At 37.1% G+C, this 25,533-nt stretch overlaps 1 protein-coding gene across 2 annotated transcripts in view; it reads left to right on the forward strand.

The window, feature by feature from the left end:
* Positions 1 to 25,533, forward strand: part of LOC118006534 (WD repeat-containing protein 70) — a 295,923-nt gene that overhangs the window by 62,259 nt on the left and 208,131 nt on the right. For both annotated transcript variants that reach the window (XM_034999215.1, XM_034999216.1), the window contains one exon: positions 24,953 to 25,106. In XM_034999215.1, the coding sequence (XP_034855106.1) occupies positions 24,953 to 25,106 (154 nt within the window). The remainder of the gene's footprint in view (positions 1 to 24,952; positions 25,107 to 25,533) is intronic.

The following is a 25,533-nucleotide window of genomic DNA, read 5'->3' on the forward strand; positions in this document are numbered from 1 at the left end:
AAAACCCAAGAATAAGCTTATTTTCTCTTCCATAATTAAATTGTTGCATCCTATATATAATAGTGAGCTATCAAAGGGTAGATGGGAATAAAGAGAATTCTTGACAATCTGTACAAAATTAATATAAATTCTAGTACTGCAAACAGATGGTGAATGTTACTATTTTAAATCATGAGAACTGTTTAACTTTGCTGTCATTTGCCCCTAATGTCCAAGTAATGTGACTCTATTTTTTATGACAATACATATTTTTTTACTTAATGTATTTTTTATCTATTTATACATCCATCTGTAATTCATTTTTTACTGTGAAAAATTTCAAACACAGAGAAAAGTGAAGGGATTACTATAATAGCTGTTTATCCTTTACCTAGATTTAACAGTTACATTTTTCTGTATTTGCTTCATCTCAATTTTGTAACTTTTGAAATATTTAAAAGTAAAGACATACATAACTTTCAGTTTGAAATAATTCAGCATGAATCTTTCAAAAATATAGACATTTCCCTATATAAATATAGCTCCAATTACCCTAACAAAATAATTTAGAATTTCTTAATATTTCTAATAATCATTCCATATTTAAATTTCCCCAGTTTGCTCTCAGAATGTGTTTTAATGTTGGTTTGTCAAACATGGATCCAATCAAGTAATACATATCACATTTATTGTGTACCTCTCTTACATATCTTTTAATCTAGAAGAGAGTCTCCTTCCAAACCATTTTCTTTCCCATGACTTTATTAAACAGACAGGTCAGTTGTGCTTCACAAGGTTTTTCCTCCCTGAATTTTTTAATTGCTTCTTTATGGTATCATTTAGCTTATTTCTTTGTCTCCAGTATTTCTTATAGAAGATTCAAAGCCTTGATGATCATCTCTAGTGTATCACATCACATGGCATGTATTTATTGTCTAGTTGTTGCTGACAATGCAACTTGTTGAGACTCACAATTAAGATTGATCCCTGGATTAAATTGGTGACATCTCATTCTTCCATTGTAAAGTTAATATTATATACTTGAGATAGGCAAGAACTTTGTGGGGAGATAGTTGATAGCATGGAAATATCTAGATTCTCATTACTTCACTTAATAAGTTTAGCATCCATTGATTATTCATACCTGAATCAGTTCTCTCATTGAGCGTTGTTAAGTTGGTGCTTTTCTTGGTTTTCTAAATTCCATTATTTCATCTACATTTATTTGTTGACGTTCTTCTAATAGAACTTTTCCATTTTAACTGATATTATTTGGCTACCCTAAAATACAGTTCTACTGTGAAGGCAGGATAAATACTTGGTTATTTCTTTAACTCCCCATTTTTATTTCAGGGGTAGGTGGTGATAAATGAGTTGTTGCTGTTATTGGTGGTGGTGTTTTTTTCTTTTTCCTTTTTGAGTGGCAGGATTTATGACTTTAAAATTTTCATGTGTTCCAGTCAGTTGTAGTCATTATTCTTTTTGATGTTTAAATTGTCCCAGATTTGGTCAGGGGAGTCCCTGATTGCTATGTAGTTTTTACATGTACTCATTAGACTTTAAAAGCTTACTTATTTTCTGGCATAACATGATGTAAGCTTCCTAGTATATTCCTTTCCAGGTCCTAGAATCAGCATTTCCCCATGGAGATCATTTTTTTTTTTTTTTAAGTGGGAATGGTATTTAGAGACCAAATCTGAATGTTATACCTGCTCATTAATAGTGGGATATCATTCCTTCTTGACCTTTTCAGTGGAAAGAGGTAGAAAATACAGGGGTGTGTGTGTGTGTATTTAAGTGACAAGATCATATTGATATATCCATTTCAAATTTTAGTAAACTTTAACTTCAGAATATTTTTTAATTTACAGAAAAGCTGCAAATATCATCCAGAGTTCAGGCATACCCCTAACTCAGTTTCCTCTGTTGTTTATATCTTACATTACCACGGTACATTTATGGAAGTAAACCAACATTGGTACATTACTATGAATCAAACTCCAAACTGTTTTTGCATTTCACTGTTTTTTCCACTAATATGCCTTCGAAGATACGCCTTACATTTAGTCTTCATGTCTCTGTTTAGTCTTCTCTGGTTGATTATGCCTTCTCAGTCTTTCCTTGTTTTTCCTGACCTTGACAGTCTTGAGGGGTCCTGGTCAGGTATTTTGTAGAATGTTTCTTGATTTGTTTTTTTATGATGTTTTTCCTGGTTAGACTGGGACTCTGGGTCTTGGGGATGAATATCACAGAGGTGAAGTGCCCTTCTTATCACATAGTGGGGGTACATGCTATCATGTTTTTAAGGTTTCTCCACTGTAAAGTTACTTTTTCCTCCCCTTTCCATATGCTGTTCTTTGGAAGTAAGTCAGTAAATGCTGCTTACATTTGGGAAAATGGAAAAATTAAGCTCCACCTCCTGGAGGGGGTAGTGTTTACATAAACTACTTAGAATTCTTCTTTTAGGAAGAATTGTCTCTTCTCCTATTTATTTATTTATTTGTTTGTTTGTTTATTTATTTAACCAGTTATTTCTACCAGTATTGACTACTTGATATTTGTTTTATATCTTGGGTTGTAAGCCAATACAATGTTATTTATTATGTTGCTAAGATTATTTCAGCTGTAGTCATTAGGAGCTCTTGCAATTTGGCTCTTGTGATCCTTTCTTTGATATGCCTCCTTTTTTTTTTTTGAGTACTTTTTACTTTTTGGTACTATTAGATGCTCCAGACTCATCTTGTATTGTCCCTGCCCCAGTCCTAGAATCAGTCATATTTGTTAGGACAATGGTATCTAAAAACAGGATCTAGGTTCTTGGTGTGCTTGTTGTTCTTCTAGGCCTTCTCAGCTGACAGAGCTGGGAATTGAATGCATGTATACTCACCTGTGTATGTGCTAGATCTATACAATTGTTTCTTTATCCATTTGCATCCATGTTAAGGTAAGCAGGGGTTCATACCCATGTCTCTGACTCTAATCTAGAATACACTGGTTCACTCTAGCCTTCCTCCTCCTTGGAAACCTTCACTTTCTAACAGTGAGAACTCTGGCTCCCTCCAACCATTATTTCTGTGTTTGTTTAACCCAAGTATATGTGTGAAACAGTCACAGAATGGTTAAGCTGTATCCTTGCTCCATTTTTTAAAAGATTTTATTTATTTATTTGACAGAGAGAGAGAGAGCACAAGCCAGGGGAGTGGCAGGCAGAGGGAGAGGGAGAAGCAGACTCTCCACTGAGCAGGGAACCTGATGCTGGGCTTGGTCCCACGACCCCAGGATCATGACCTGAGCCGAAGGCAGACACCTAACTGACTGAGCCACCCAGGCGCCCTCCATTTTTTTTTTTTTTTAAGGAAAAGTCTCTTTGAAATTTTTAAATTAAGATTTCACACTGAGAAATTATTGATGAGATTATTGGTAAGATGATTGATTTAGGAACTAAATCCAAAGGCAAGCTCTCCACTCTCTCATCCACTCAGGTAGGACACACAGTGGGAGAGGCAGGGTGGCTGTGGAGAATCAGGATCCTACTAGGCAGAGCTTGAGCCTTTGACCCAAGCCAGCTCTTTAGTTCTGCCCAACCCCTGCCCATCTAGCTGGAAGCTGCTGATACCAGGAGAGGCAGGGAGCTGCAAGGCCACTGAGGAACCAGCCACTAAGTTGGGGCGTGGGGAGCTTGTGATGGCAAGGAGGCCTCCACCCCTTAAACTGCTGGGTCCTTCTGGGAGCCCCAGCTGTAGAACTCCTTGGAATGGATCCATGGTGGTCCTCTTCTCATTCCAGAAGGCGTGACCTTTGAGAGGAGGCAGCTGGCAGACACCTTGTGAGTGCAAGATCACGTCACTTGGCTTCCAAGTACTTGTCCTGGGACTGGGGGTGAAGGAAGGGGTGCTGGCCCAAGGGGAGGATTCTTTGGCTTGTCCCTGTTGACCCCAACACCTCAGTCAGCCAGCCCATTCTCACATACATTAGTTATATTTATATAGTCATATATATTATAATTATATACTAAAAAGACAAAAAAACCTGCCTGAAGAGAAACTCCTAAAGGACCCACATGGCTCAGGAAATTTACTATCCCCTCACTCCTCACCTCCCCCAAATTCTTGTATAAAATCATCTAGTGCGATCTTCAGGAAACCCCCATTTGTCCCAGCTCCCCCCACCGTGGCCCTCCTGAGCCATCTGCTGAGCAGGGAGCCTGCTTCTCCCTCTGCCTGCAACTCCCCCTGCTTGTGCCCTCTCTCTCTCTTTCTCTCTGACAAATAAATTAAAAAATATAAATAAATAAATAAAAAAAAGAGAAATTCTTTATTTTCATGTTGATCTGTTAACCCTTTAGATTAAATTCCTCACCCCTATGAGAATCTATAAACATCTGTTACTCAGCTAAATTTTCCCATACCTTTTGTCACTCATCTACATTGTTCCTGTATCACCTGTGAAGAAAACTTAAGGGAGTTTGTTGACTGTCTTGAAGGTATAAAAGCAGAGTGTGCTGTTTTTAGACCATCTATTCACCGTGGTGAGTAAGTGGGTGTCAAAGAGGCATTCACACAAAGATCCCCATAGCCATTCAGGATAGGAGGCAGAAGTCCTAAGTTTAGGAGTGAGCATGAGATCAGGTGTTTTGAATTTTGGGCATCTCTGATGAATTTTTTTAGTATTTTTGACCTTGTTCTCATTTCCCTGGGACACTAAAAATGCTTTGAGGTCAAATGTTTTCTTGACCTACCAGCATAAAAATGAGAGTTTTCAAAATGCTTTTCTTCCGTTGTTATTCAACTTCTTTTTGATGCAGCTTCCATTTTGGTATTTTGAAGTATGTTTAATAATTTGTTTTGGACTTTTGCCCAGCCAGCATCCATATTAGATTTGTGAATCTCTAGTTTCTAAAGTCTTTCTTTGTCCCATTTAGTGAAAATCATCAGTACTGCATTTTCTCTAATCCAGTCTGCTAGTCACCTTTTGTTTTGTTTCTTCACAGATTCTCAAAAATTATATATGTATGTTCATGAGTTTGAATCCTTGGGCTCACAGATCCTTCGGATGTACCCTTTATGCAAAAAAATGTGGATGGAGTAAAATTTTTCATAAAATATTAAGAAGCTTTGGATCACTTAGGTAGCCCTAAGTTAAGAATTCCTTATCTTCTGCCCATTTAAAAATGGCTACTCTCTATTCTCTTATTTTATTTTATTTTTTTTTTAAGATTTTTTATTTATTTATTTGAGAGAGAGAATGAGAGAGAGAGAGAGAGCACGTGAGAAGGGGGAGGGTCAGAGGGAGAAGCAGACTCCCCGCTGAGCAGGGAGCCCGATGCGGGATTCGATCCCGGGACTCCAGGATCATGACCTGAGCCGAAGGCAGTCGCTTAACCAACTGAGCCACCCAGGCGCCCCTCTATTCTCTTATTTTAAAAACATTTTAATTAATTAATGTATTAAGTTATGTTCTCATACAGAAATTAAAACATTACAGTTAAACCTAAAGTTCTTCCTTGATCATCTCTTAAAAATCTCTTTGCTAGGTATTCTTACTGTTTTCATGATGGTGTATATATTCTTTAAGTTTTTTTTATGCCACCATTGACAAATATACATACTCATCAAAAGAGTGTATACTATATTTGTTTTCATAAATGATATCAGATGGTTGTTATTCCATAATTTGTTTTTGTTTTCCACTTCACAATTTAGAGATTTTTAATATCACTACATGTTCTATATTCTTTCCAAGTGTTGTATAGCATATTGTGTATAACTTACCATAGTTCAGAACCATCTGAAGGGCTTGTTAAAATGTTAAATGCTGAAGGGGAAAAAAAAATAGAGAGAGAGAGGAACAAATCAAGAAACAGACCCTTCACTATAGAGAACAAACTGATGGTAACAGAGGAGAGGTGGGTGGGGACATGGATTAAATAAGTGATAGAGATTAAGGATGAGCACAGAGTGATGCATGGAAGTGTTGAATCACTATATTGCATACCTGAAACTATTATAACACTCTATGTTAACTGGAATTAAAATACAAACTTAAAAAAATGTTAAATGCTGGACCTCACCTTTAGAATTTCTAATTCTTTAGAGTTGGTGTGGCCTGGGAATAACTGAAATTTGAGCCATGCTGTTGGAGCCTGGTAATTTTTCTAAACTATGGTAACTGAAATTCATGCATCAGAACTATGCAAAGCAAGGATTGCCTGTATCTTTTTTTTTTTTTTTAATTCCAGTGTAGTTAACCTACAATGTTACATTAGTCTGGTGTGTATGTGCTTTATCCATTCATCTGTCAGTGGACACTTGGGCTGCTTCTATAGTTTGGCTATTGTAAATAATGCTGCTGATTGCCTGTATTTTTAAAAAGCACTTATTATTGAACTATAGTTGACATAAAACGTTACATTAGTTTCAGGTGTACAACATAGTGATTTGACAATTCTTTTTTTTTTTTTTTTTAAAGATTTTATTTATTTGACAGAGAGAGCACAAGCAGAGGGAGAGAGAGAGAGAAGCAGGCTCCCTGCTGAGCAAGGAGCCTGATGTGGGACTCGATCCCAGGACCCTGGGATCATGACCCGGGCCGAAGGCAGCCGCTTAACTGACTGAGCCACCCAGGCGTCCCTTGACAATTCTTTACTCAGTGCTCATCATAATAAGTGTAGACACCATGTGTCATCGTACAATATTATTGCAATATTATTGACTACATTTCCAATACTATACTTTTCATTTCCATAACTTAATTTATTTTATAACTGGGTATCTTAATCTTCTTTGCCTATTTCTCATACTGCCCCCCCACCTCCTTTCTAGCAACCATGAGTTCTCTGTATAAGAGTCTGTTGGTTTTGTGTTTTAGGTTCCATGTATCAGTGAAATCATACAGTATTTGTCTTTGACTTACTTCATTTAGCAGAATACCCTCTACATCCATTCACATTATTGCAAATAACATGATTTCATTTTTTTAAATGACTGAGTAATATTCCATTGTGTGTGTGTGTATATGTGTATGTGTGTGTATAAAAGATATATATCTTTTTTTTAAGATTTATTTGAGAGAGAGGGAGAGAGAGCAGGGAGGGGCAGAAGGAAAGAATCTCAAGCAGACTCTCCGCTGAGCACAGAGCCCAACACAGGGGTCTATATCAAGACCCCCTCAAGATTTTTATCACATGATATGGTTTCAATAGTTTGTTAATCATTTGTCTTAAATGTTCAGCCTTTTCATGTGGATGAATTCTATTTTTCATTAGGTGTTTCTTTAAAATTATTATTCTTACTTGATTTGTAAATGCTTAATTTCCATTTCATAATTGAAGACAAGGTTGTTTTTGATCATGCATTAGAGATCATCTTCCCAAAGCCAATTTGTGAATGGACACATAGCAGAACTGCTCTACATACTTGAGTAACTTCTGACACTGCACATTACAGAGTTCTCAAATTGGGTTTTATGGGCATACTTTTAGGGGCTCATGAATTTCTTTCATTAATTAGAAAGTATTGTTTTTTCATTTTGATAATCTTTGGCCCATCCCTAATGCCCGTATTTGTTTACCTATATGTTTAAAATCATTTGGGCTGAAGTACTCTTTTCACTTACAGTTGCCAGGGCCTAGTGAGAAAGGAGCAGAGACACACATCATACATAAATGTGTTGGCACCAAGTGAAGGTTTGTTTTGTCATGAAGTGATGTATGAATAAATTTTTCACAGTAGTTATAAAAGAGACAATTGGGGGGGGAAATTGAGTCATCAGTGGAACACAGTAAAATAGGCATGTGCTATATAGCAGGCAATAAATATTCATTAACTAGCTGATCCGAAGGTAGGTTAGAGGACTTAGGTAGGTGGACATAATTAATTTGTTACACAATAAAGAAGTTGTTTCATTCTGTATGATATTGTTTCAGCAAACATCTCAAAATTAATTTGAATTCTATTGGATCTTTTGTTTTAGTATTTACTTAAAAAATCACTTTATTGAGGTACCGTCTACATAACATAAAATTCATTCATTATAAGTGTGCAATTCAATAATTGTTAGTAAACTTACAGAATTGTGCAACCAGTACCACAGTCTGATTTCCATCACTCTAAAATCAAATCTCATTCCCATTGTGGTCACTCTTCATTTCCACCTCCAGCCTTAGGCAGCTGCTAATCTTTCTTTCTCAGTTTGCTTTTTCTGGACATTTCATATACATGGAATCATACAGTATGTGGTCTCTTGTATCTGGCCTCTTATAATGTTTTTTTTCTTTTTTTCTTTTTTTTTTTAAAGATTTTTTTAAAATTTATTTATTCATGAGAGAGAGAGAGAGAGGCAGAGGCAGAGGGAGAAGCAGGCTCCCCACGGAGCAGGGAGCCCGATGTGGGACTCGATCCCAGGACCCTGGGATCATGACCTGAGCCAAAGGCAGGCGCTTAACCGACTGAGCCACCCAGGCGTCCCTCTTATAATGTTTTTGAGGTTCATCTATATTGTAGGACACATCTGTACTTTGTTCCTTTTTATGATCAAATAGTATTGCATTTTGTATTTATGTATGAATGTATATATGGCATATTTTGTTTGTCCATTCACCAGTTGGTGGACACATTTGGGTTATTTGCACATTTTGGCTATTATGAATAATGCTGCTATGAACATTTGTGTACAAGTCTTGGGATGTTTCCATCTATCTTTCTTAGGTTGATACTACCTAGATTGGGAATTGCTAGGTCATATGGTAAATTTATGTTTAATATATTAGTAACCTGACAAACTGTTTTCCAGAGTGATTGCACCATTTTATATTTGTACTGGCAGTATATAAGGGTTCCAGTGTCTTTACATTTTCACCATCATATGGTACTATCTTTTCCATGATGGTCATTTCTGTGGGTGTGGAGTGGTTAATGTTTACTTTTAAATTCATAGTTTTATAAGAGTTGTAAGGATAAGGACCCTTGTCACCTGTTTATATGCAGTTAAGTAATATAATAATAATTTGTCATCGCAAAATGATCTCTAAGCTGTTCTCCCATCAAAAGGCAGGTGTTACTACTCATATTTGAAAAATACTGACCTAAGGCATTGAGAAAAGGATCAATTGTGGAACAATCCTCAAAATATGTAGAGTTAAAAAAGCATAGTATAGAAGAGTATATAGTTGTTTTTTTTAGAGAATAGTATATAGCTTTTTTTTAAAAGCTTGGAAAAAACAATATGTACTATTTGCATATATATGCATAAAATGTTTCTGGAAAGGTAGAGAAGAAACCAATAACACTAGTTGTTTATAGGGAAAAGAAATGGTTATCTGGGAGACCAAGATGGGAAGAAAACATGTTGTTACTTGTCCCTTTTATATCTTTTGAGTTTTAACTATGTGTATATTCTACTTATTTAATGCAGGAATAAATGTTTTCTTTTGTTAAAGAACAAAGAAGATATGATCTGTTTGCATAATAGTTTATTGAGTCTGGCTGAGTTCTTCATATCAGTTAATTCTTATAACTGCCGTGTGTCATAGATACATTTATTATCCCTGTCTTATGGATGTGGAAATGGAGGCTTAGAGAGATTAATTAATTAGCCTAAGGTCACACAAAGTGATAGACCAGGGATTTGAATGCAGGCATTCTAACTGTAGAGCATGTACCATTAATCATTATGTTATACAAAAGCACAGAGGGATTGAAACCATTTAGAATAAGTGCTATTAGAAACAGTTGAGGGTGTGTGTTTGCTTAATTCCTTTATTTGTAAGCCTTACATATCTCAATACTTTATTCACTGCCCATGCCGTGTAACTGAGGTAATAATGTTTTGGCTTTTAGGGAAGTTGTTTTTTGTTACTTTACAGCTGATATTTGTGCATCATAATAGTTTATTCATTTCACATAATTGCATGATAAGATTAGTGATTTGTTTAGGCATTTGTGCTTTCTCTCTGTGTGTTATCAGTTAGTTCTGAAAAAGAAGGTGAAGGTGGACAGAGAGTCCCCTTGCAAACTGAGACCCATGACTTGTATGAGTTGATGTGTATGGAAGCAGAGTTACATATATTTCAGTAATCATGTCGTTGTGTCTCTTTTCACTTGATCTAGTTCATTAATTCAGGTTAATGACAACATATATTTGAACTTTTTATATTTATTAGTAAATTGGTAAACTTGCTTTATAACTTACCTTATTAATATGTTAATATGTTATATATTAACTACTAGATTTTGCAAATTTTGCCATGTATGACTTTTCCCCCCATAGATATTACCGATCAGTGGCATCATTAATTAGGCTGTATGCTAGGTAGAATACCACATCCTCTAGCCTCCTTCAGCCTTACATATAACAAGCTTTTATTTGTTTGTAACTAATCTTGGATATCACCAGTAAGAAGGAAAAAGTTGGAAAGTAAGATGCCTTCAGTTGTAATATTAGGTTGCTAAAATCACAAGTTATTCTCATGTATGTTGGGATAGTTCGAGGCATTGATAAAACTTCTTGTGGTTTACTAACTGGAGAGGAGGTTGTTTACTTGGTCTGTATGAAGGTCAAATGAGACCATGTGCATCAACAGAAAGCTTTAATAGGAGGTGAAATGGTATGTGGGAAAAAGCACAGTTAATATTCTTTGATAAACAGTATGTATCTGAATATATTTTCCCTTTCTCTTTGATATTTGCTTTGTAAAATTATATAAGCTTAAGCATTTTTTAAAACTTAATTTCCTGCGTTTCTGCTGCCTTCTGTAACTGTTGTCAAGTTACATAATTTGTGAATTTTATCTTGTTAACTAAACATCAGCGAACTCTTGTACTGTGTCTCAGCTTAAATGTCAGCTCCTCAGAGCCCTTTCCTAAGCATCCCATCACAAAGTAGCTTCTCTCCATTGCCATTACTCTGTTCATTGCTCTGATTTATTTCCTTTATAGTATTTACCACCATCAGACACAATCTGTTTTTCACATTTGTTTACTTGTGTTCCAGTACATGGAATACTGCCAGGCAGATAATGGGAATTTATTCTTTGTTAAATATGTTGTAAATAATAGAATATTCTCATATTTTTCTTAAAAAGGTTCTTGTTGTAGGGGCGCCTGGGTGGCACAGAAGGTTAAGTGTCCGACTCTTGGTTTCCACTCAGGTTGTGATCTCAGGGTTGTGAGATTGAGCTCCGAGTCAGGCAGGTTCTGCACTCAGTGTAGAGTCGGCTTGAGATTTTCTCTACCTCTCCCTCTGCCCCTCCTGCTTGTGCTCTCTCTCTCAAATAAATCTTTTTAAAAAAGTTTCTTGTTGTATAGAGTAGAAGACCATTTTTCACCAAGTGTACCTGTCTTTTCAAAAAGAAAGGAAGCATACAGATTTCTTTTCCTGGAAGACCTAAACTCTTTGACTTAAACCCTATCAGTTAAGGGCAAATAGGAACAGGCAGCTTTTGAAATCTATGGCTCTGCACTGTTGGTGATGTTGAGTCTTCAGGCTGATCTGTTTAGTTCTTTTAAAAAACAAAAAACAGGGCATGTATTCTTAAGATAACTGATTAATGAGTTTTATTGCATCTTATGATTTCTATTCATTTTGTATTAAAATTGATTGCCCCTGAGGTATGATTTCTACTTTTGGAAATGTCGTTTGCATTTCTTAGTATATATTTGTTATTTCATTCATTTGGTTAAACAAAGAAAAATAATACTTTAGTATTTTGCCTTCCTAGGTTAACCCTAGATTCAGAAATTTAAAAATGTCTATTGCTAGAAATTAGAATGGATGAACCAATGCTGTAGCCATTGGGCATTATACACCGTCTTCTCTGCTAATTCAGCTGAGCTTATGTCATAACTGTCAGTTATAGTGGGATGGGGGAAGCTTCATTACTTTCCTAGGCTTCCATTGGAGTATTTCCCCCCCTTTCTTTTCCATAGCAGACCGATTTATATAAGATTCAATTTTACAATTAAATATTACCATGGAGTCAATGTGTGTGATGGGTGGTAAGAGTGTGGATTCTGAGTCATGTAAGTCTGAATTCGAATTCTGTCTTGGCCTGTTCATTTGCTGTGTGAATAGGCAAGTTATTTTATCACTTCGACTGTTGGTTTCCTAGCCTGTAAAATAGATTTAACAATACCCATTTCTTTGGGTTGTGATAATGATTATATGAAATAATGTATGTAGCACAGTGTGTGGCACTTGGTCAAGCAGCACTCAGTGATATTAGTTCTTATTTATCTTAGTCATTTAATGTGAGAGTAGAGTCTCACAGGTTGATATCTCTCATACCTTTCAAGTATTATTTCCCATTACTAAGTTTTTGTTAGTAACATAAAATTGGATTGTACCTCTACCTTCGGACAGTTGTTTAGGCTGTTCTCTCTGCTGATCTCCTTTAAGAGTACTGTCTATCCAACCTTGTTTCTCTGTTACCTCTTCTCCATTTACTTTTTCTTTTTTCTGACTCTGTTCTTTCTCTCTTTCTCTCTCTCTCTCCCTTTTTTCCCCCCTCCAATCTGTGAAAACCCCTTAAACTAAACTACTTCACTAATTTCTTACTATAATTCAGTTCCTCATTGGTTTTAATGAACTTTTATTTTTTTATTTTTTAGAAGAGTCATATTTATTTCATTTGACTTATATCTTACCTATATATATATTTGTATTTTTTTAAAATTTAAATTCAATTAACATATAATCTATTATTTGTTTCAGGGGTACAGGTCTTTAATTCATTAGTCTTATATAATACCCGGTGCTCATTACAACACATACCCTCCCCAGTGTCCATCACCCAGTTATCCCATCCCCCTACCCCCCTCCCCTCCAGCAACCCTCAGTTTGTTTCCTAAGATTAAGAGTCTCTTATACGGTTTGTCTCCCTCTCTGGTTTTGTTTTGTTTCATTTTTTTCCTCTTCCCCTATGATCTTCTGCCTTGTTTCTTAAATTCCACATATCAGTGAGATCATATGATAATTGTCTTTCTGTGATTGACTTATTTCACTTAGCATAATACCCTCTAGTTCCATCCACGTCGTTGCAAATGGCAAGATTTCATTTTTTGATGGCTGCGTAATATTCCATTCCATTCCACCACATCAACCCAATGAACATTGGGGTGCAGGTGCCCCTTTGATGACTACATTTGTATCTTTGGGGTAAATACCCAGTAGTGCAATTGCTGGGTCGTAGGGTAGCTCTATTTTCAACTTTTTGAGGAAACCTCCATACTGTCTTCCATAGTGGCTGCACCTTAGTGAACTTTTAAAAGTCATATTTACTCAGGCATAATTTATGTACAGTAAAATATATTCCTTTCAAGTGTGCAGTTCCAGGAGTTCTGAGAAATGCATACAGTCATATTACCAGCACCACAGTCAAGATAAAGAACATTTCATTATCCCCTAAAGTTCCCTCCAGTCACTTTGTGCTCAGTCCCTTCTCCTGACACCCAGGCAACCATTGATCTGATTTTGTTGTTGCCTCTCTCAGTAGGTTTTGTCCTTTTCATTGCTGTGTAGTATTCCTCATATGAATACACTATAGATTGTTTCTCTGTTCACCAGTTAGACATTTGGGTTGCTTCCAGTTTTTAGATATTTGAATGAAACTGCTGTGAATATTTCTGTACAGGTCTTTTTGTAGATAAATGTTTTAATTTCCTTGGGCAAATAGAGTAAATTTGGAGTGAGTTGTTGGCTCGTATGCTATGTGTATGTTAACTTTATGAGAAATTGCCATACTTTTCAAAAGTGCCTATAGCATTTTGCTTTCTAAGCAGCATTGTATGAATTTTAGTTAATTTACATCCTTAGGTACACTTGGTGGTATCAGTATTTAAAATTTAGCCATTGTTTTGGGTATGTAGTGATACGTAAATGGTTTTAATTTGAATTTCCATAATTAGTGTGATGCTGAGCATCTTTTTATGTCTTTCATTATGTATGTCTTCTTTAGGGAGCTGTCCAAATCTTTTGTCCATTTGAAAAATTGAGTTGTTCTTCTCAGGTTGGTTGATAAAGTTCTTTATAAGATTTGTGTATCTTAAATATTTCCTCTAAATCTGCAGCTTTTCCTTTTCCTAAGTGTCTTTTGAAAAGCAGCCTTAATGTATTTTTACATATTGTTTTCTGTCCTTGCCTGTTTTTTGCTCAAAGCCGTATTTTCTTGAAATGTTTTTAGATAGAAACATTTTTTAATGTTTATTAAATAAAAAGCACTTACCAAAAATTCCCTTTTTATTTTTTAAACTTTTAAAAAAATATTTATTTGAGAGAGAGAGGGAGAGTAAAGAGGGAGAGTGAGAGGGAAAAGCAGACTCCCTGCTGAGCAGAGAGCCCGATGTGGGACTCGATCCCAGGACCCTGAGATCATGACCTGAGCTTAAGGCAGACCCTTAATCGACTGAGCCACCTAGGTGCCCCCTTTTTGTAATATATAACTTACATATTTACATTTTTCAGCTACTAGAGAAAGTTTAGGAGGTTATATCTTGCAAATGGAAGTGTACTCTGTGGGGGAAAAGAAGAACTTTCACTTTATACTTTTACATGGCATGGCAAAACAGTATAATTGCTGTCATAATTAAAAGGATATTTTATACTTAGGAAAACAAAAGACATCGTAAAGAAAATTAAAAGACAAATTATCAACTCAAAAATAAGTTGGAATACATATTGAAAGTAATGGGCTGCTATCCATAATACATAGTTTCTACAAATCACTAAGGAAAGGGATATTTGAAAATTAAAACTGGTCAAAGGAAATGAATTAACAGATAACAGCAGAAGAAATATAACTGGCCAATAAACATGAAAATGGATACTCAACTTTATTAACAGTAAAGGAAGGAAAAATTAGAATGCCAATGAGGTACTACTTGTCACTTAGACTGGCAAAGGAGAAAGAGATGCATGCTATCCAATGTTGGGAGAAGGCAAAGATGGGATATCATTTACTAAACCTTTTTTCCACAGAACAGTTTGGTAATATCTATCAAGATGTAAAGTGTGAATTCTGATGCAAGATTTGGAGAAAAAAGTACTTTCATGTATTGTACCTATACTCCGTAGGTACCATGCTCCTTACTTCTCCTGCCTCTACAGTTTCTTTTACAATCCCTGCCTTAGGGTTCACCTCAGGCTTAAAACTCACTTAGAATTCTGCATCAGTCTCTTTACTGTTTTGCCCACTGTTCATGCTAAATCCCTGTGATGCCTTCCTGATACATTTTGACTAAAACCCAAATGCCATGGTTTATAATGTTCCTTGTGATCTGGCCATTGCTTATTTCTTCCCTTGCTCTAGCAGAATGGCTGAGAGATTTTTACACAGTATATACTTTGTTTTCTGCTTAGAATGCTCTTCCCTGCTCCCTGGTACCTGCTCCCCCTTTACAAACAGGTAGCTCCTTATGCTTAGGTCTCCACCTAAACATTGCTTTTCCAGAGAGGCTTTCTAATAAAGTAGGTCCCTCTTGTATGTGTTCCCTCAGCACCTTTTATTCATTGTGAAATCCTGAGCCCCTGTTGTTCTGCTACTAGAATTAAGACTTGAGTTATTTTTAGCATCAACATTATCATAAAGGAAACTGTTGGGAATACTCAGAACAAAGCCTTAGCTCTTTCAAGTCATTCTCATTGGTTGGCTGTTTTTGATCATATTTCTCTAATCTTCAGAAGACGTGAAAACATACTGTTTAGGTATTTTCATTCCTTGCCTTTTGGATTGACTATCCTATTTTAACATGGAACTTTACTGCGAAATCATATAATGTCATGAAGCTATTAATCTATACTTGATTGATAGAGTAATTTTATCACATTTCTAAATAAGAATATGCATTGTAATGGAAGGGAAGAGTTATAGATTAGCTTTAGTAAAATTATGTATATATAGTCCTGAATAGAATTTTCTCTGGCTTTAATTTTGTTTGACAGATACAGTATTTTGTCAAGTTACTACTAGCTTACTAACCTTTGGCATGTTTAAGCTGGTAAGTGACATATTCTTAATATTTTGCACTGGAAATCTATTCTTAAATTTAAAGCTAAAATACTGAAGTAGCTGAATATTTATTTTGGCATGGAATAAATTAGTATTTTCTGATATTCTCATATAGAAAACTTTGATGGCTCTGCTTCAGGTCTCTTGCTTTCTTGCCCTGTTCCCAGCCCTGGATAATATATATTGCATACCTGGAAAATGGCATGCAAATCTGAAACTGTATTTTCTGTAATTATTATCATCCTTTTTTTCTAAAAATGTAGTAGTCACATTTGACATAAGACTTGAGTTTTTTGAGTTGGTGCAGAAAGTAAGAAAAAATGTAAGGATGTTTCTCATGAGTATTTTGGTTAATAGGTAATTAAAAAATATGATAAACTTATACTAACTTGACTTGTAATAAATTTGAAATACTCAGCGTATTCGAGTATATTCATTATAGTTGGCTGCCAAGATTTTATACCTGTCAAATCTTAAAGAGACCTCAGAAATAAAGAAGTAACAATAATAGCAACTACTCATTTCACGTGCTGTATTAGGTGTCTTTATGTATATTATTTTTACTCCTCATCCCGATCCTGTAAGTGTTATTTCTCCAGGTTCTTTCAGTGCAAGAAACCAGGACTCAGCAAAGTTATACAGTTAGTACCTGAACTCTCTCTCAGGAGCACCTCTGCATGGTGCTGCCCACTAGTTGCATCAGTTAATTTTCCAAAAGATGGGGGAGGCTGAACCGAGTGAAGCTGAAGGGCCTGTTCACCCTCACACAGCCACTTAACAGCAGAGTGAAGACTTGGATCCCTGGCCTCCTGACTCACATTCCAGTGCACTTTTCACTACATCAGGACACGTTGGCTCCTGAGCCCCAAGTGACAGCCCCAAACAGCTGTGTTGATCTGTCTTGCATGTCCCAGCTTGTTTTGCTAGCTGAGCAAAAACTACTTAAAAGGATCCTCAATCTTCACCTTCCCATTCCCCTTCACTTACACTCATATACTCCCACTTGCCCCATGAATAACTTCACAGAAAGAATTGTGCAATGTCACTAAGCCTTCCTCTGGTGTCAGAGTTACTCCCTGAGAGAACATTCACTTCCTCATGACTCCAGTTTACTGTCAGATTGGCTTTCCCTCTTTTCTCTTTGATCGGAATCTTAGTTGTTTAGGCAGGAATTTGAGGAGCAGATGTTATACCCCTTGAAGAAGCCCTTTAATTCTCCTTAGTACTGTGTCTAATGACTCCTTAATCCTGTCCTTTTAACTCTGTGGCTAGCAGAATTAAGAGCAAAGTGGGACAGGAATGATGAGCTTGATGCTTAACTTTTCATTTTAATGTTGACAAAGAGAGCACATGAAAAACAGTGATAGAGGGAAAACATCAACTTTGCCTGTAATAGCTAAAGTAAGGTGAATATTAGTGTGGGATTGTTGAGATTTTGTATTTCCCTCCAAATATAAATAGAGCAATTTCATAGAGCATATAACCAGAGAAATGGAGCCACTGATTGTTTTTACTACCTTTTCTTCTTAAATTTTGCTATTCTTTAGATAATTATTTCCAAAGAGAAATAAAAATGATTGACCAGAGAAAACAAAGTGATCTCATACAGTACTAGATCTTTTTTTTTTTTTTTTTAAGATTTTATTTATTTATTTTGACAGAGAGAGACACAGCAAGAGAGGGAACACAAGCAGGGGGAGTGGGAGAGGGAGAAGCAGGCTTCCCACTGAGCAGGGAACCCAATGCAGGGCTCGATCCCAGGACCCTGGGATCATGACCTGAGCTGAAGGCAGCGGCTTAACCAACTGAGCCACCCAGGCACCCTCATAAGTACTAGATCTTTTATGGTTAGTGAAGAAAATCGACTTCTCCAAAATGAGAGTTCTCTTAACAAAGATATACCCTGTGAACTACTTTGCTTTAGCAGTCTGAACTATCTAATTATAAAAAATCTGATCTGCTTGTTTATATATATATACATATATACATATAAATTTGTTTGTCTATATGTGTGTATATATATATATATATACATTTGCGTGTGAATGTGTATATAAACAAATTGGATTAAACTGCCAATACTTTTCTCAGTTTCTAATTAATCACTTGAAATTTAGTATATCAAGCAGGGTCTCATAAGTAGAGAGCAAGCACACAGCAATTTGAAAAGGGGGAAGTTTATTATAAAGAGTTACTAACAGGATTGGAGAAATGAGGTATTGGCTAATAAGAAGTAAAGAGTACTCTAAAGAATACAGGAATAGCAGATAAAAGGAGCATCTATTACCCCTAGGGTGGAGATAAAGCATTCAAGCATAGAGGCCCCCGGGACTGAGATCCAGACATTTTAGAGGACAAAGCTTTGGCTCGTTGAATGATAAAGAATTTGTTGTGCTCTGACAGCAGAACTTTCCAGAAACCTGTCTCACCAGAGTCACTGGTATAGCACTGCCAGAGGAAGGTGCTGGGGGAAGCTGCTGGATGTTGCTGACCACCAGGTACTTGAGCAGCCTGGCGTAGAGATGCTGTACAGGCTGTGGGAGCCAGACACTAAAGCCATGTGGGGTGCTGGAGCCCACCACGAGGAGCACACTGGACCCTGCAGTGTCTCTCTAGCACCCTCTAGCTGCAAAACTTCATGCCCCAGGGCAAAGGAAGATTATTTAAAGGGCCCAAATTCATTTTTGCAGAGCAGGCAGTGAAGGGTGAATTTGGAGCTGTGAGGCAATAAATGGACAACTGGCAGATCTGGTGAAACATATAATTTTATAGCTTATTATGGGGGCCTCCTTCTTGATTTAACATTTAAATTTGGGACCCTGGTCAGAATTTTGCTAAGGGCCTCATTCCTTCCCAGCATTTTAGCATTTAGTATAAGGCCAGAGAGGCTTTTCTTTTTAGGAAGGAAGGGCCTGGCAGTAGCCCCACATTTGCTTTTCTAGGTTTCTTTCTCATGAGCATCTGGTTTGGGAGCTTCAATTTCTCATCTACCTTGACCCTTTGATCTGGGGTATTGTGGTGAAATTCCTCACACTGTCACACATTCTAGCCTCAGAACCCACTCAGACCTTTGTTTGAATTATCTTTGCATTGGAATCAGTACTTTGAATCAATGCATTAAGAATGGTTTTTTGAAGAATAAATATTAAAAAATCTATCAGCTAGAATTTCAGCATTTTAGGAGAAATGGTCAGTTTAAATTTTGAGCACTAGTTTCTAGTTAGCAGTAGCTGTGAAGAAAAGCAGTTTCATTGGTAAATATCTAATTTGGATTTGGCCACCAGCCAGGAAGAATAATTCTTTTGTTGCTTAGCCAGATACACTTAAATTTTGATTTTTTGTATATATTCTGTTTCTAGGAGACAAAATTATCATGATTAATATTTTTTTCTGCTAAAATATCCATTTATTGGGCGCCTGGGTGGCTCAGTTGGTTAAGCAACTGCCTTCGGCTCAGGTCATGATCCTGGAGTCCCGGGATCGAGTCCCACATCGGGCTCCCTGCTCAGCGAGGAGCCTGCTTCTCCCTCTGACCCTCCCCCCTCTCATGTACTCTCTCTCATTCTCGCTCTCTCAAATGAATAAATAAATCTTTTAAAAAAAATATCCATTTATTTCTCAGCCTTGAAATTATAGACTTAGAAAGTAAATCTAAATAAGACTAAATAGCCTAAAATTTTGTTAAAATTGTCTTAATCATTGAAATTTATTTTATTTTCAGATTGACCTTTTAGGATAAATCAAAGAATTTGACTGTTTTTTTGTCTTTTTTTTTTTTTTTGCCAACAGAGTTACATTCATAAAGGAAGTTATGAGGACAGTTTAAAAAGACATTTTCAGTTTTGCTTTTTGATAGAGAAATTTTATATTTGGGACTTTAAGTTAGTTCTCCAGCAGAATTCTTTATGGGTTTGTGTATTATTATCTGTTTAAGGTGTTTAATTGTTTGCTTTCCATATGTATTTATTTGGTGATTTCTTTTTTGAGAGAATGGCACCTGAGATAGCATATCCTTTAAGATTGCTTTGATGTGTGTTACTTTACCATGCCATCTCTGAAGAATGTTACAGACTGTATTTTAGCATGGTGAATAAGAAATTTTTACATGGAGAGTTTACTTCAATATCCATTTCTAAACTTGTAACTGGAAATCACATTTAGGGACTGTACAACTGATTTTTTAGTACTGGTACTATTATCATCCAAGTAGACTTTAATAGATTTCATTAGGTTTTCTTTTGTTTCTAAAGAACATTTTGTTAGTATTTCATTTTTCATCTGTTTTATGAGCCAGTAAGAATCTTCTGTTGTTCCAAAGTTGAGACTGTTTTATATTTATTTCATATTGTTAACAGCTGCACTTGCTCAGTGCACGAGCCACTAGCCCTATGTAGCTATTTAATTTTAAATTAAATAAAATTAAAAATTAAGTTCCTTAGTTGCACTAGCCATATTTCTAGTGCTTGATAGAAACATGTGGCTAGTGGCTAGTGGTTACCATAATGGACAACACAGATGTAGAATGTTTCCACCATCACAGAAAGTTCTGTTGGTCAGTGCTGGTCCTATAATATAGAATATATTGCAGTTGTTGATGTGACAGCTTTCTTTGTCTCAGAAGGTAGATTTTTTTCATTTCACAGTCCCAGTAATATACTTTGTATTGTTAGCCTTTTATATTATAGTCATTTGGTGGGTAGACAGTGGTATCTCATTGTACTTTTACTTTTGAATTTTCCTGATGAAACCATGTTTGAAAAAAAAATGTTTTTAAGGTTTTACTTTTGTCTTTGGCTTTCAGCAGTTTTACTGTGATGTGCCTGGGTGTGGTTTTTGCTACCTTTTTGGGGTTTACAGTACTTATTGAATCTCTGGGTTAGTGTCTTTTATGATTTTTCCAAAATTTTGACAATCACCTCTTTACAGACTGCTTCTCTCTTTTTCCATTCTGCAATTCTAATATGAGACTTTTTCACCATATGTCATATGTACCTTAAACTTTTTCTGCATTTTCCATTTTTTGTCACCACGCTTAAGTCTAAAAATGATCTTTTAACCATTAATTCTCTGCTGTTAAACCCATCCATTAGTTCTAAATCTCAGTGATTGTAGTTTTCATTCTAAAATTTCTGCATATTTCTTTTTTTAATTTTCAGTTTTATGTATGTATTATATACCTTGTCTTAATTACAGTTATTTTGTTTTTTTAGATTTTATTTTTTTACTTGGCAGAGAGAGAGAGACAGCAAGAGAGGGAACACAAGCAGGGGGAGTGGGAGAGGGAGAAGCAGGCCTCCCACTGAGCAGGGAGCCCCAAGCGGGGCTCAATCCCAGGACCCTGGAATCATGACCCAAGCCGAAGGCAGATGCTTAATGACTAGCCACCCAGGCGCCCCTAATTACAGTTATTTTATTTTTTTTTTAATTTTTAAAAGATTTTATTTATTTATTTGACACAGAGAGTTAGCGAGAAAGGGAACACACACAGGGGGAGTGTGAAAGGGAGAAGCAGGCTCCCTGCTGAACAGGGAGCCCGATGCGGGACTCGATCCCAGAACCCTGAGATCATGACCTGAGCTGAAGGCAGACGCTTAACGACTGAGCCACACAGGCGCCCCTAATTACAGTTATTTTTTAAATTCTACAACTCATAAGTTCAATATTTGGTACTCCCAATTTCTGTGAACTTGGATAAAAAATTATTTCTTTTCACTAATCTCTAAATGATGTTTAGCCATTTTCTTTAATTATGAAAGTAGGCAACAAAGTCACAGGTGTACCTGCAAAGTTCAGATGCTTTCTTTTTTATTTTTATTTTTATTTTTTAAAGATTTTATTTATTTATTTGAGAGAGAGAGAATGAGAGACAGAGAGCATGAGAGGGAGGAGGGTCAGAGGGAGAAGCAGACTCCCTGCCGAGCAGGGAGCCCGATGCGGGACTCAGTCCCAGGACTCCAGGATCATGACCTGAGCCGAAGGCAGTTGCTTAACCAACTGAGCCACCCAGGTGCCCCAGATGCTTTCATATTATATCATTATTATTATAATAATCATATTGAAGTACACATTGTTTATGCTCATCACTCCTTTGAAATTACAGTAGTTATTAGACCTGCCTCTATGCATAGTTACTTGATACATTAGTACAGAAACTCACATATGTCACAAATTCAAAAAAATATTTTTTAGTTATTTATGTGATAAATAATGGTTTCCAGTATATGTCTAATGTAGTTTTTTAATATGTTTAAAAAACATAACTAAGAGGGAATCCACAGACTTCAGAGTGCAGAATGGTCCAGGCACAAAAAAATGGTTCTGTAGAGTGTAGGTCAGATTGTGTCATTGCTCAGCTCAAAGCACTCCAGTGGGTTTCATCTAATTTCTCCCTGAGAGAACAAAAGCCAAGGTCCTTTCAGTGGCTTACGTGGCCCTCCTTAATCTGCATCTCCCCACTTGCTGCTTTCTGACCTCTTCAACTCCTGTTTGCTTTGGTCACTCTGCTACGGTTACACTGGGGAAATGCCAGACACACTTTTGCTGCAGGTCCTTTCTAGTAGCTGTTGCTGCTTCTTGGTCCTTCCTAGTAGCTGTTGCTTCCCTTGGAAAGGGAGAGCAGATATCAAAATATCTTCATAGCCTAGTCCTTCACTTCATAGCCTACTTAGTCACTTACTTCCTGACCACTTTACTTAAAACATATATCCCTGTCCCCTTGGTTCACATTCTGCCCTCCCCACCCAGTTTTGTCCCATATACTTATTACAGTTTTTCATATTATGTATTTTACTTACTCATTAGATTAGTATTGATTTTGGGAGTGGGGCTCATCATAGGCTTCTATTACTGGCAGGTTGGACCTTTGGCAATAATAGGTCAATTTTGCAGAGTTGCTGTTGGTCCCATGCATAATTTCCATCCCTTTTTGTACTATTTCACTTATAAGACTATTGCATTAACAGTGGTATGGATGATGACAAAAGCTAGCTAATGTCAACTGGCCAAGTCACTTTGTCTTTGTGGTTTATTGCCTCTTTCAAAGTTGGTGTTGTCTGGATTAACATGGGATACAAAGAGCTTCGTATTTGGTGTCCACTTTTCCTATGTCTGTCTACATGCATCTTCCCTACACATCCTTGTCTCAATCTCTTGATCTTTTCTAGGGTTTATCTCACGTCTTCTGGAGAGCATGTTTCTCACCAATGTACTTGATTTTTTGCTCACCCGATTCAATTAGCATAATGTCATCTAGATCACAGACCAGCATGAATTTCTTCAGATTGTCCAGATGGTTTAGGTCCCTTTGGACTATGTTAACACAAAGGGCCAGAAAATTAATGTAGCCCTGGCTCAAGCATGCATATGTATGCTGCTGTTGGTCACCTGTGAATGTGAACTGTTTTTGGTCTTGCTTCCTAATAGAGGTGGAAAAAGATGCTTTACCAGATCGGTCACCGCATACCACTTACCTGACAAGGACAATAACCCTGTCTTTGTAGGCTGCCAAAGAGGCCTTTTGGCTTTTTTCACACTGTAGTTTTTAATTGGTGATAGTCATCCTCAGCCTTTCATTGTCTTTATTCATTGCATTGACTACACCCAGTAATAGCTATCCAGTTCTAGAGTTGTTTCAGTTCTTAGGTTTCCTGTACCTCTCAAATGCCTGGAATACTACACCAGCCAGTACCTTTCCTTTCACGATGAGCTTTTAGCAGTTGCAGTTGCACTGCTGTAGTATGTCAGGAACTATGTACTCCCCGTGATGGGGTCCTCGTTACTATCCAATTGGTGATCTCATCTTGGAATTGACTTCATAGGACCACTTTTGATACCAACTCTCTCAGGTCAGGTTCACCAAAACCATTCTTTGAAATTCCAGGATTTGCATGCAGAAGGTTGGTTGAAGAGTGCTTTTGGGATTAGCCCCTGAGAGAGAAGGTGCAGGGGAAACACTCTTAGGAAGGCGCAGAAATTGCATTGTCATGTGGTTGCAGAAGCAGCCTCAGCTGGTCCCACAGGGAAATCTGAAGCTGGTTTAATTTTTCCCATGGATCCCAGACTGAAGCAGGGGGCTGGACCATTTTACTGCACACTGGCCAGGCTGAATGTGGGCTGCTTTGGAATGGTAACATAATCTTGTATGGGGAGTTTAGGTGTTAGCCACCAGCAGACCAAATCCTGGAAGCTGGGGGAATGAGTGGAGTGGTGAGCGTGCAAAGGATACTGTAGGGCGCCTGGGTGGCTCAGTTGGTTAAGCAACTGCCTTCGGCTCAGGTCATGATCCTGGAGTCCCAGGATCGAGTCCCGCATTGGGCTTCGCTGCTCGGCAGGGAGTCTGCTTCTCCCTCTGACCCTCCCCCCTCTCATGTGCTCTCTTTCTCATTCTCTCTCTCAAATTAATAAATAAAATCTTTAAAAAAAAAAAAGAATACTGTAGTACTGGAGACATGGAGGAGATGAAAACTTGTTCAAACACTTGGTTGTGAAAGGGAGGAGAGAGGATAATCAGAAGTTCCTGAGGAGACTGGAAAGGATGAAATCCAGAATATAGGTATTAGATTTGCCTTGGGCAGGAAGAGGTTTCCATCCACCATTGTAATCAAAGAGGAGGAGGAAGAGAGGTGTTCAGATGCAGATGAGTTTATGACATTAGTGGGAGGAAGTTGAGGCAGTTGTTGCTTGTTGCTTTTGGGAAAGAGCCAGACAAATCAACAGCTGAAAGAAGGGCAGTTGGTTGGGTTGAAGATACCTACGGTGAGTAGATATTTTAATAGATGCTGTGGTGAGTGGGAGGAGAGTGCTAACAGGATAGCCACTAGTGTTGAGGGCCCATTTGAGTTTGATGATCCTGATTTTGAAGAATTATCAGTTTGTGCAGTTGTGTGACTTTTTTCTGGCAGTGCTTAATGTAGTGAAAGTGTAAACATTATGCCCAGTGTCTTACAACACTATTTTCTTTTTTCTTTTACATAGCCATCAGATCAAGTCACTACAGTATAGTAACACAGGAGACATGATTCTTGTTGTATCTGGAAGCTCTCAGGCCAAAGTGATTGACAGAGATGGTTTTGAAGTAATGGAATGTATAAAGGGAGACCAGTATATTGTGGACATGGCAAACACCAAGGTAAGCATTAAACAAAATATTTATTGAATTTAATTAATTCAGCACACATTTATTAACAATTTGATTGAGTTGCTGTAATTCACCCTAAAAATTAGTGTCTGGTTTTAAACAGTGTATTATTATTTCTTATAATTCTGTGGATTGACCAGGAAGTTCTTCTGCTTCATATAGTGTCAGCTGGGGCACTAGGATGGTTTTAATGTTCAAAATGCCTCACTCAGATGATTTATAGTTGGTGCTCTACCCCATGGTATCTATCCTGTTTCCAGCCCTGCCTCTTACCCACAATGTGCATGTGCATACGTGCGTGCGTGCTCACTCTCTCTTTCCACGTGTCTAGTTTAGGCTTCGTAGCAGTGTGGTGGACTTAGTGGGGTTTGACTTCTTGCTTGGTGACTGGGTTCCATGAAGGATGAACATGGAAACT

This window comes from Mirounga leonina, unplaced genomic scaffold, assembly GCF_011800145.1.
Source record: "Mirounga leonina isolate KUSES-001 unplaced genomic scaffold, KU_Mleo_1.0 Mir_97, whole genome shotgun sequence".
Classification (NCBI taxonomy): domain Eukaryota; kingdom Metazoa; phylum Chordata; class Mammalia; order Carnivora; family Phocidae; genus Mirounga; species Mirounga leonina.